This window comes from Peromyscus californicus, unplaced genomic scaffold, assembly GCF_007827085.1.
Source record: "Peromyscus californicus insignis strain IS unplaced genomic scaffold, ASM782708v3 Scaffold_5__1_contigs__length_169319896, whole genome shotgun sequence".
NCBI classification, from domain to species: domain Eukaryota; kingdom Metazoa; phylum Chordata; class Mammalia; order Rodentia; family Cricetidae; genus Peromyscus; species Peromyscus californicus.
The window spans coordinates 55,101,888-55,114,487 of record NW_026294573.1 but is presented as its reverse complement, the minus strand read 5'-3'; the positions used below and the strand labels follow the sequence as shown (position 1 = coordinate 55,114,487).

Sequence of the window (12,600 nt, the reverse complement as noted above, 5' to 3'; positions counted from 1 at the left end):
CTCTTAGAATGCAAGTACTGCACCCCCTTTCCCATCAGATGTGTGAACACTTTCCATTCCCAGGCTGGAGGCTGCTGCCTTCATGGATAAAGGCAACTTGCTTTAGATGCAGAACAACCTTCTGCTCAGTCCTCCCCAGCCTAGGGAGGATCTTATGGACTCTAAATCCCTGTGACTATCACATAGTGCCAAGTGAAATTTAAATAGGTCACCAACAAACATACAATAGTTCTCAGTTGGGCCTCACTCTTTTTAATACAAATGAATGCATAGTACACATGAGTATACATGTTTGTGTGTGTGCATATGTGTAGGGGCACTATGAACATGAGTACATGTGAGTGTGGAGGCCAGAGGCATCTTCCTCAGGCACTCTCCATCTTCTATTTTTGAGACAGGGTCTCTCCCAGAATCTCGAGCTCACCAATTAGTTAGACTGACTGCCCAGGAAGCTCCAGAGTCCTTCTTGTATCTGCACTCCCAGTCCTGTGGTTATAGCCATGTCCTGCCCTGCTGGGCCTGACTTTTTTTTTTTAACATAGGTGTTGGGGTGCTCCTGTTTATACAGCAAGAACTTTACCAACTGAGCCATCTCCCCAGCTCTTCTTCAATTTGTTGAGGGAGAAGACAATGCAACAATGAAATTTCATTTTCACATGAAGCCTCAGCACCCAGCATGAAAATAGTCCTCACTGCTTGCTCATAGATGAATGACTATGCACCTTTAATAAAGTTTGGAAAATAAAGCCACTAAATGTGTATTTCTTTTCTCCAATTCCTTTCCCAATCCTCTGAGAACAGGGATGTGTCTCTGTATTTCTTTATCTGTAACCTACCCAGATATATCTTTATAACCTACCCAGATACCATAGAATAAACTTCAACCGATGTGATGGTAGTTTGAATGTAATTGACCTCCCTAAGATCATAGGGAGTGGCACTATTAGGAGGTGTGGCTTTGTTGGAGTAGGTATGGCCTTGTTGGAGGAAGTGTGTCACTGTGGGATCTCATATGCTCAGATCACACCTAGTGTCTCAGTTCACTCTCTGTTGCCTGTGGATCAAGATGTAGAATTAAAAAAAAAAAAAAAGATAAAGAATTCTTAGCTCCTTCTCCAGCACCAAGTTTGCCTGCATGCCACCACCATGTCCCACTATGATGATAATGGACTGAACCTCTGAACTGTAAGCCACCCAATTAAATGTTTTCCCATATAAGAGTTACCATGGTCATGGTGTCTCTTCATAGCAGTAGAAACCCTAACTAAGACAGATGCTTATTTAAGACTGTGATGGCAGTCCCTTTGAGGCAAATCTGAATTAATCTGTTGAGAATTTAAGTTATTATGGGAACCCATGAACACCTACTCACACTGAGATCTGCTCGCTGCACCACATTTGTGAAAGAAAAGAATTTGCTCTTTATTGCAAGGGGAAATATTCAGCTTACTCTGACAGAGGCAGACAGCTAAAGGGATTCTAGCTGCTGTGTATGGCAGAAAGGCAAACCTAAATACTAACCCTGTATTTTTCTTTTACCAACAGTGAACTTTGGGACCACTTCTTTCATTTGTGAAAATCTAGGAACTTGCAGTAATACCATGAGGTTAAAATCATTTATGTAAAATATCCAACAAGGGAAGATGTTTAACATTAGGCAAAACCTCATTTCCCCACAGGAAAGGAATTACAGTACAGCATGCCAAACGTTTTCCTGGGCACAAGTTAATACATGGCACTTCTTTGAACATGACTTAGAACCTAGACTTGTCTCTGTCTAGCTCTTGCTTGCTATCTGTGCCTTTCAGTGTTTCCTTAGGAGAATATACAAAAAGTCTACTTGAATTCTTTTAAACACTGCTTTCCTTTGTCATATCTGATGGCATATGTAAACATTGTTTGAAAGACCTGTGCTGGAGATCTCTTTTTCTACTTCTCCCTAACACAGCAGGAAGGGTAAATGAGACCCATCTACCTATCTAGTCAGTCAGTGAAAGATTTGCACTGGGGGAAATCAACCCCACTGACTTCTAGAAGTTTCCAAGCATGGTAAAGACCAGGATGTATAAGGCTGCTGGGAGACTGTGATATTCTTATATATAGTCATCCTCTCCTGTTTGCTCTCACTGACTACTGAAATCAGTACTCTTTGGTGCTGTATATTAGCCCAACTTGGGGGTCTTAAAAAATGACCACTGTGAGCTGGGCAGTGGTGGTGCATGCCTTTAATCCCAGCACTTGGGACGAAGAGCCAGGTGGATCTCTGTGAGTTAGAGGCTAGCCTGGTCTACAGAGCGAGATCCAGGACAGGCACCAAAACTACATGGAGAAATCTTGTCTTAAAAAAACAAAACAACAACAACAAAATGGCCATGCACAAATGACTAATGAGACCAATTAAATCCTGATTTCAGCTGAGGAGAACCTCTAGGTGATTATAAAATGAAACAAGGTTTGGGGTATTTGACTGAAGTAAAAGCCTCTGGACTCATGGGCTCTAATGAATGAAGCTTGTGTGATCAGCAAACTAACATACATCAAATGTTTATCAATGACAGGCATTTCCCACATCATCTAAAGAACAACTCTGTGAAGTGGAAATTACCTCTATTCAACAGATGGCCTAACAAAGAAGATGAAATTTTCAATTGTCTGCTAATACCAGAAGTGGCTGTAAGTCACCTTCTGTCTATTTAGCTTCCAGCCCTCACTCATTCCTGGAGATTCTCCCCTTCTTCTTTTTCCCCTTTTCTTTTTTTTTGGTTTTTTGAGACAGGGTTTCTCTGTGTAGCTTTGTGCCTTTCCTGGGACTCACTTGGTAGCCCAGGCTGGCCTCAAACTCACAGAGATCCGCCTGGCTCTGCCTCCCGAGTGCTGGGATTAAAGGCGTGCGCCACCACCGCCCGGCTCTTTTTCCCCTTTTCATGATAGAAACTACATTTTGCTTTGTAGGACCACTCAACTACCAGTCCAGTACACTGTGGATTGGTAGGTTGAAATCCAGTTCTCCGAGCTTGTTCTAATTAATCTAAGCCTCTAACAATTTCTTAACCACCATCTTTCTTGGTTCCAAGATGGACATCAAACTTCAAAACAGATCCAGTGATCTAGAAATGGAAAAGGCCCATCACATTAATGTTCAGTAAGCATGTGTCCATAACACAATGCACCAATGGCAATCCTCCCCTGTCTTCTTGCTGCTCTACAGTGATTAATATTCTGTTTCCTTTGTTAGACTCGAGTCTCTCTGCACACCTAGTGGAATCTATCTCCCTCGCACATGTACTCTCGTATTCTCCCTCTTTCTCTCTCTCCGTTTTAAAGATGATAAAATAAGTCAGAGTGCTGCAAAGAAAATACTCTAATATAAGGTTATCACTCAGCTACAAAACCAATACTTCATCTGTGACACATACTACAGATGGATTCTGTTTCTGCAGCATTTGTGTACTGATACTCTACTGCCAGAGAGCTTGGAATGTGACTGTATTTTGAGATAGGGCCTAAAAAAGTGATTATGAAACTGAGGCTGTTTGGGTATGTACCAACACAATCTTGCTGGTGATCTTAAAAGTGAAGGGCATCTGGACAGAGAGGGCCAAGGATGCATGCATGCAGAGGAAGAGTCCTGTGAGGATGTAGTGAGCATTTATCTGGTGCTGAGGAAGGGCAGAGCTATTATGCTGTTCATCATTCTCAACAAGAGTTGTATGTGAATGCACAGGCACAAGGCACCCATTTAGTGGTCTCAGCATTATAACATGGTATTCTTTTTGAAACACCAGTACATCAACCTTCAAAACTATGTGGCACTTAAGACCCAGCTTCATAGGATGTCCTGGGGAATGCTTTCTCTAGTTCCTTGATTTTTTCTTTAGAGATACTTGACCAGGTGTGTCAGGATACTGACTTCTAGATTTTTGATGTAGTATACCAATCTATAGTATGCTTTCTCCAGCCCCAAGGGTTGGAATGTTTCTTAGTCACTAAGGTCTGGACTTTGTCAAAGCAAAGCATTATGAACGCTGTCTTCTCCCTCAAGTTATATGTTCATTTCCTACCCACCGGCATCTGGGAGTTTATCTTATCTGGAAACAATCTTTATAAATATAATCAAGTTGACAACAGCTTAGCTCTTTCTTTATAAGAGAAAGGAGAAGGACACTGGATACAGAGACACAAAGGAAACAGAAGGCAGCCAAGGGAAGATGTGGGCAGACAACAGGGTCATATGTAACAGGCTAAGAGAGGCCTGAGCCTACTAGAAGCTGGAAGAAGCAACCAGAGACCCTTTCCTAGAGACTTCAGAGGGACTATGGCCCTCAATGATACTTAGATTTAATATTTACAGACTTCAGAGCTATGACTGAAACATTTTCTACTTTTTAAAGTCCCAAGATTGTAAGAATTTGTTATAGAGGCCAAGATCATGAATATATTCTTCATATTTTTCAACATTTTTAGCCTCTGATCCTTATATGACTAATGCCCTATACCTATTTCCATGTTTTCCCTGCTCGCTTGGATATAGACTTATATATTCATCCACAGCACACCCCACCACACATACTTGGTACTTTTCACTGTGATTCACAGTAGTTAGTGGATGTTTAAGTAGAGAAATCATAGCAACAGATTAATACAAATGCATATATTTTTCACCTGTCATATTTAAACTTTCTAATTGCTAAATATTTTGCCATGTTCATCTTTAAAATCTCACTTGATAATATGTCATGGAAATCATTATGTAGCAGCCCAGTTGTGTTGTTTTAAAACTCCACAATTTAATCCGTGAGTTGTACTATAATTTAATTAGTCACTGAAGGATCTTTTCCTTGCTGCACTAAACATATATCTATCTATATACTCACATATATATATTTGCTAAATGTATTTGTATATGGTGTTTGATGATTTATTAGCCAAGTAGACACTAACCTGAAGGACTGCTAGATTAAAGAGACTGCATCTGAAGTTTAAGCAAACAATTCCACCTTCCTGTGCAAGTGTGCTGGATTCATATCCAAGGGTTACCACAGCAAGTGAAATACAGAGCTTGAAGAATCACACCTTTAATCATCCAACTCATCGAAAAGAATGATTTTTAAGGAAATTTTCAGTCTTGTCTTTCCTTTGCTGAATATTTTTGGGAAGAAGGACATAAAACCCAGCTAGGTTTGCCGAGGAACAAAAAAGAGCAGTACTCACCTACAGGCAAATCACACAACAACTCAGAAGAAGCCCTGTTTAGCCACTTAACAAAATTCCGCCACCTGTGTAAGCAAAGGAGACAGGCTCTGAGGGACGAGTAGTAATGCACCCTTACCTTGGAAGCATGCACAGCGAAGCTGAGTTTTCCTGGTTGGCAGCAATACTGAGAGCGTTTTTTTTTTTTGTTTTTTTTTTTGATTTTTCGAGACAGGGTTTCTCTGTGTAGTTTTGCGCCTTTCCTGGAACTCACTTTGTAGACCAGGCTGGCCTCGAACTCACAGAGATCCACCTGCCTCTGCCTCCCGAGTGCTGGGATTAAAGGCGTGCGCCACCACCACCCGGCTCTGAGAGCGTTTTTGATATCAGTGCAGGAAACAGAAATTACTTTGGGTATATCTACTAGAAAGGACTTCTGTACAGGGAATTAGATGCTCTCAGGGTTACAGTGAGAACTGAGTGTGGTGGCCTAGGCTATCCATCCCAGAATATCAGGGGTAGGGGACGTGGCTAAGGCAGGAGGATTAGGGGTTTAAGGCCAACCTAAACTGTACAGTGACACCCTGTCTACATAACAAACACATAATCGTGGACCCTGGGTTAGATATCCAACAAATTACTGCAAAGCCAACAGACTGGAGACTGGGGTCTGCTGTCAAGGGCATCCAGAGACCAGGCAACTATGAGAAAATCTGGCTAATGTCACAATCAACTGTAGCCATTAAATTGATTACGATTCTGATGGAAGTAAAAACATGAGTAGTTGGTTTTTGCATTGTTACACAGGAAAACGAAGAAGTCCATGACCTGTCTGTGTTAGCACCATTCTGCCCTCTTCGCCACCTCACAATCTTATGCGTTTGTCTATCAGTGACATAAATTAAATTGGGCATGGAATCTTCATTTCAAGTGACTATCAGAGATGTCCCTTTGTGTTGCCATGAATGTGGAAAGATTTGCAACACAGAACAAACATCGAAGGAGGAAAGTTACATGTACTGGACTTAGATAACATTTCATGAATTCCCAAGAAGAAATGTATTGGGTAATAATATGTCACAACTAAAAAATCAGTTATTTAAAGCTTAAGATAATCCAGCAAAGCTTTGGCAGTGGAAATCATTCATACTTTCTTGCCTAGCACCCATTTATATGTTATATAAATACACTTCTCTGGCAGTAATAGGTGCCTTTTTGATATAGTGTGGTTAGGACTAGTCAAATATCTGTATCCTGATCAGCTAAGGCTGTGACCCACCTATCTATGAATTTCTTTATTCCTTTTTCTCTCCTGCACCTGTCTACTGCTTCTATCTCTGTCATTAAATTTGTTTCTGGTCCTCTGTGATTTTTATTTTCCTCTAATATTGTGAGTTGTTTCACGTTGTTAATACAGAGACTCACAATTGGTCAAGGTGCATAGAATAAGAGACTGCCAAGTATACAGCCCTAAATGATACATCTGTGCCACACCCCCTCCTCCCACGGTCCAGTGATCATTGTGGAAGAGGAATTAGAAAGATTGTGAGAGCCGGGCGGTGGTGGCACACGCCTTTAATCCCAGCACTCGGGAGGCAGAGGCAGGCGGATCTTTGTGAGTTCGAGGCCAGCCTAGTCTACAGTGCGAGAGCCAGGAAAGGCGCAAAGCTACACAGAGAAACCCTGTCTTGAAAAACCAAAAAAAAAAAAAAAAAAAAAAAGAAAGATTGTGAGAACCAGAGGTGGTGGTCGACTGAAAGGAAACTGTTTTGTAGGTACAACAGAGTGGGTGCACATATAAATTCACAGGAGTTATAACAGCATGCACAAGAAAGATCTGCACAAGTTCAAGAGGGAAAACGTCCTAGCGTGGAGGGGGGCAGAGGCATAAAGTCCCACTCCCGAATGAGGTAGTTGTTGGCAGTTGATAGTTTCTGTAGAGGGAGAGCCAGTTGTTTTAAGCATAAGATCCCTGGTGTTTTGGCCAAGCTCCAGTGAAGGCTACACATTCAAGAATACATAGACAGCATAAGTAAGACTCCATACAGCCAAAGACAGGACACGGGTGGGTGGGTGGGATGAGGGAATAAATCTAGAATGAATTAGGGAATGAAGTGAATATGAGCAATATGCGTTATATGAAGTTCTCAAAGAACTATTAAAATGAGGGGAAAAAATGAAGAAATTGACGTTTGCTCATGTTGGTGAAAGACAGCATCTGCTGCTCACCAACAAACTGTAAACAGAGAGAAGTTTTGGTGCTAGCTCATCCAGCAGAAGACAAACTGAGATGGAGGAGAAATTGGCAAAAATGTGTCTGGTTTTCTCAAGGAGTTCTAATGTCATATAATTTTATTCTCTTTAAATAGAAGTGATATATTAACTATGAAACCAGTTTGCTTTGCTTATACCTCATAAATCTTTTCCTATACATGGGTCACATGTCAGAAGCATTCTTTGATCAGCATGTGTATTCTGATAGATTTGAACATGTGGCCTCCAGAGTTCCATGTGAAAAAGGGATAAGGCATAATGTGCAATGATGCCACCAGAAAACAAGGTGACTGTATCAGGTCTAGGATGGTAAAGAGAAGCTGGAGAAGAAGAAGCTCTCATGGGGTAATAGTCATCCAAGCATCAGGTATTAGCTCAGGTCTGCAAAATAGACTGCAATGGATTCGTGTTTTAATTTTCTTCACTGTTTCTTTGTAGACACTATTAGGAAGAGCAGGAATATGCTTAGACCATCTTCCAAACTTTTGACAATAAAACACAACCAAGAGTCTAGATCTACTGATAGTAACAGACTGCATTCCATTTATTTTTCAGAGCTGTGAAGAAATATCAGGCCAAGTTCTCCCAGATACCAAAAGAAGATGAGGGCCAGAGAGAGGGCTCAGTGAATAAAGGACCTTGCAGTATGAGCCCAATAACCTTAATTTGATCCCAAGAATCCACTGTGGACGGAGAGAATTGATTCCCAAAAATGTTTCCTCTGATCTCTATAGGCACACACACACACACACACACACACACACACACACACACACACACACACACACTGATGAGTAATGAGTACATAAACAGCAAAAATGTAGGAGACAAGGCCCCAGATAAAACACTGTTAGAAGTTTTTCTTTTTCTTGATTATATACTGAGAATAAGGGGACGAGAAGGTGGCAAATGGTCCTAAGTATTCAACTCGGGCATGTCTGATATAAAAAGCATATATGACTTACGTGATCAATACATTTCTTAAGATTATTTTACTAAATATTTCCCTTTTTTATCTCTTACATTTCTAGACCTTCAAAGAACCATTCAATTCAAATATAAGAATAGGTTCCCATTGTAATAACAGGCACTAGTAATTGTAATAACAAAAGTATGTACCAAACTTTCACCTTCCAGCTAGAGGACAAAGACTTTGACCCTGATTCTATATTCAGGAAGACTTGGTTTCACATTCCAGTTCCAGGCTGGGGGTGTAGTTAAGTGGGTAGAGTGGTTGCTTAGCAGGCATGAAGTCCTAAGTTTGATCTCTAGGGAGCATAGTGTTGTGTACCTGTGATGATAACACTTGGGAGGTAGGAACAAATGATCAGGAGTTCAAAGTCATCCTCAGACACATAGCAAGTTCCAGACCAGCCTGTGCTACATGATACTCTTTCACAAACAGCAACAACATGTTCCAAAATCAACTGTATTTTTTACCTTAATATACTTCAGAGAGTGTTCTTGGTACTTTTTTTCATTATTTCCTCTCATGGAGACAACCATTATGTAAGACATGTAAACTACTTACTCTGAGAAACAGGCTAATGAATCTGATTCTAGATTCACAAGGGGGCAGGTCATAGAACTTATTTTCTCATCCATGTTTTTCACTTTGAAATTATGGACCTTCTTACAGTGTCTGCTAACACCAACTATTGTGGAAGTCTGAGATCAGTCTGATTTTATTCCTTAATAATTAATTTTCCCCTTATTTTATTTTTCAGTAAAGATCTTTGGCAAATTCTGTTTGTCTTTATAATACAAATTCTCATTGTAATATATAAACACATGGGTACATTTTTTTTCTTAATTTAGCTTAGATTGAGTTCTTTCAATTTGTATCAAGAGGCTCTTTCTCACCAGCTCTGTAAAGTTTCTTTAGTTGGTGCAAGCCTTTGGGTATGGTTTGTGTGGGTCACCTAAGGGCTTATGTACTAGACCTTCATTCTGCAGCATAACAATATTGAGGTGGTAAAATCCTTGTGAGGTGGAGTCTAGAGGAAAGTTATTAGGCACTAGGACTGTTACCCTTGGTAGAGATTAATGTAGTTCTCAAGAGATTCTGGTAAATTCCCTTACAATTAGTTGTTATAAAAATAACAACACTGCTCTTCCAACTCAATGGCTTTCTGTCCTGCCATGCAGTCTCTGCGTTTGCATATATTTCTGCCATAACGCCATCTGTTATGTTGTGACTCAAGCATAGAGGCTCTCACCAGAGGCCAGGGTGATGAAGCCACCTGATTTTGGATTTTCAGTCTCTAATGCTTTCAGCTAAATACACTTAAAAACTACAGCAGAGAAATTCAGAGTTTTTTGTTATATCAGAAGATAAGAAAAGGGCTACCATAGTGAAGACTTTGTTTTTCATTTTATTTTATTTCTCTATTTTGTTCCTAATTTCCAATGATGCCAAGTCACTTTAGGTTGAGTCTCCACTCTAGCTGTATGTCTAATAGTCTCTATCTTTTTCCCTTAGTTATTTTTGGGTAGATTCTGTAGGAGTCCCTTAAGTTTGACATAATATATTAGATTTTTCTCCTGTGTTCCTTTTGTATATTTATTATTTTTATTGATTCCTAGTGACTTTAATTCTCCTTGAGAAATTGCAGGTTCCTTGAAATCACCCACACTTCTCCAAGTTTTTCATGATTTTATTCAATCATCTTTAATGCTTTTTAAGCTTCATTTTTATCATTGGTTTGCCTCACTATTCTTATCTCTTTATCCCTTTCTAATTCATATCAACAGAATACATGGTTTTTGCATCTTTAAGAGAGCCACAATAATTTCTCAAATTTTTCTAGTTTTTAGAGCAGAAATATTTTCAAAGTGTTATTGAAACTTAGAGCACATAGGATTATACTTTCTTTCCCATGTTCTATGGTGATTATTTTATTGTAGAGTTTTAAATTTTGTTTTTAAAGTTATCTTTTAGGTTAACAGTACTCTTTTAAAGCAGGCTTTATATATTGATTTTTTTCTGTATTCACCACTATCAAATGAGAATTTGTCTACATATGGTGTAACCAAACATATACAGTTTCCTGGTTTCCATGCTTCTGCTCATTGTTCCTGAAGGCTTGCAGACAAGGGACAGATGACAATTCCTGTGCATTTTTGGCATCTCAGAATCTTCTTTCTAAGCTGCACATGAGCTACCCTCTGCATACTTGTTGGATACAAGATACTATTATCATATTCATAATCCATACTCTCATTAGTTGCATACAGCTAACTACCATCTGACTCTGTGCCAACTGACACAACTTAACTTTCAGGGAATGGCACTGCCAGATGCAAATACTAAATCTAGGCTTTCCACTTCCTGCTCTGCTCAGCCCAACTCTTTCCTCTGTTATTTCATGTTAAAGTTAAAAACCTTCCTTTTTAATTAAACAAAAAAGGGGGAGTGCTGTGGGATAATGCTTTTGTACATTGGTTTAATAAAACACTGATTGGCCAGTAGCCAGGCAGGAGGTATAGGCCAGATAAGCAGACAAAGAGAATTCTGGGAAGAGGAAGGCTGAGTCAGGAGGTGGCAGCTCCCATCCAGGGAGCAGCATGTAATGACACACAGGTAAAGCCACGGAAAATGTGGTGACATATAGATTAACAGAAATGGGCTGAGTTTAAATGTAAGAGCTAGTCAGTGGTAGGCCTGAACTAATGGCCAAGCAGTTTTAATTAATATAAGCCTCTGTGTGTTTACTTGAGTGACTGAGTGAGTTTACTTGTGAGTCTGAGTGACTAAGGACTGGGTGGGACACAGAAAAACTTCAGCTACAATTTTAGAGACATGTTCTCTGAATAGGTACAGATAAGGGTTATGTGGGAAAGCACCCACACATCTGTGCTCAGGTAGGATGGAGGGTAGCCCTTCAGCAGTACTACTTCATGTTTGTAGTGTGGGAAGACTTGTCTGTGGTCTCTAAACCAAGAGGAAGGTAGTAGTGCATCTTCTGCCTGGTAAACTTCCTCAAAATCCCGGGACAGGTAGCTTGCTGATCCCCCCCCCCCCCCCCCCCCGCAATTCCACTAGTTTTTGACTGGTGACTATTCATTCTTGATTCTGACACATAAATGAAGTGCCCATAAATTTTAGCAATATCTGTGAGTTTTGCCTTAATTTTTGTTCATTTATTTAGGGGCTACAAAGCAGATGCCTTTTTATATAATAACCTTTGATATTTAAAAAGAAATTAAACCCCAACACTGAAAAATCAAAACTTGGGCTAGTTTAGAGTGCACCCTTGTAATCTCAATGGAGCTTGTTCTGGGCAGCGTGTTCCTCTGGAAACTTCACATAGTCAAAAAGAGCTCGGAATATCCACTGGAACCAGCTGCTTTTCTTCACCCCCAAATCTGTTCACTTTGATCTTAGCACCAGGGTGTGGCAAGCCAGATTTGCAAGGCTTCTACTTCCTGTACTGCTGGGCTGCCTCTGTTTCTCGTGTCTCACCAGGTTCGTTACTAGATGTGACTATTCGCAGCCAGGAGGGCACAGAGGAGGCAGTTCTGTCAAGACTGCCAGGTAGAAATGATACTCCTGGATTTGAGAAGTTCAATTTTCCCTTCAGACTCCTGTTATTCTTAACTCTCACTGAAGGGCACAAAATAGGCTTGTCAGAGGAGACATCTAGCAAGCAAGGTGTAAAAGGTTCTTGGTTAATCTCATATACTTATGTCTCCCTCGACCGAAATCCTCACACATGATATATTAGTTGGTAGAACCTTTGGAAGGTTTTGGTCCTGGAGCAAAATCCTCAGGAATTGGACTGATTTTCTTATAACAGACCCTTCATCCTTTCTATTGTGTGAGGGTACAGTGAGAAAACTAAAACCAGCCTCCAGAATTGTGAGAAAATGGTATCTGTGGCTCATGGAACTGTGTTATTGGAGCACACATAGACTACAACAGGCTGTTATGACAAAAACCACAGATTCTGGGATGGAAATCCAAGGTTTAGGTGTTAGCAAAGAGAAATTCTTCCAGTTAGACTCCTTACATTCCAAACTGTGCCCAGTACCAAACCCAAGGATGAACTCCAGCACGCAGTCTATCCAAAGCCCCTGGACCAGCCCCACACAAGTTTCTCGTAACTGTAGAACTTACAGAAAAGTGGCTATAGT

At 40.3% G+C, this 12,600-nt stretch overlaps 1 protein-coding gene across 1 annotated transcript in view; it reads right to left on the bottom strand.

Moving 5' to 3' along the window:
- The window catches only part of CUNH1orf87 (chromosome unknown C1orf87 homolog), a 70,735-nt gene that overhangs the window by 9,072 nt on the left and 49,063 nt on the right, over window positions 1–12,600 (bottom strand). The window contains exon 9 of the mRNA XM_052718292.1: window positions 5,212–5,276. Coding sequence (XP_052574252.1) covers window positions 5,212–5,276 — 65 coding nt within the window. The remainder of the gene's footprint in view (window positions 1–5,211; window positions 5,277–12,600) is intronic.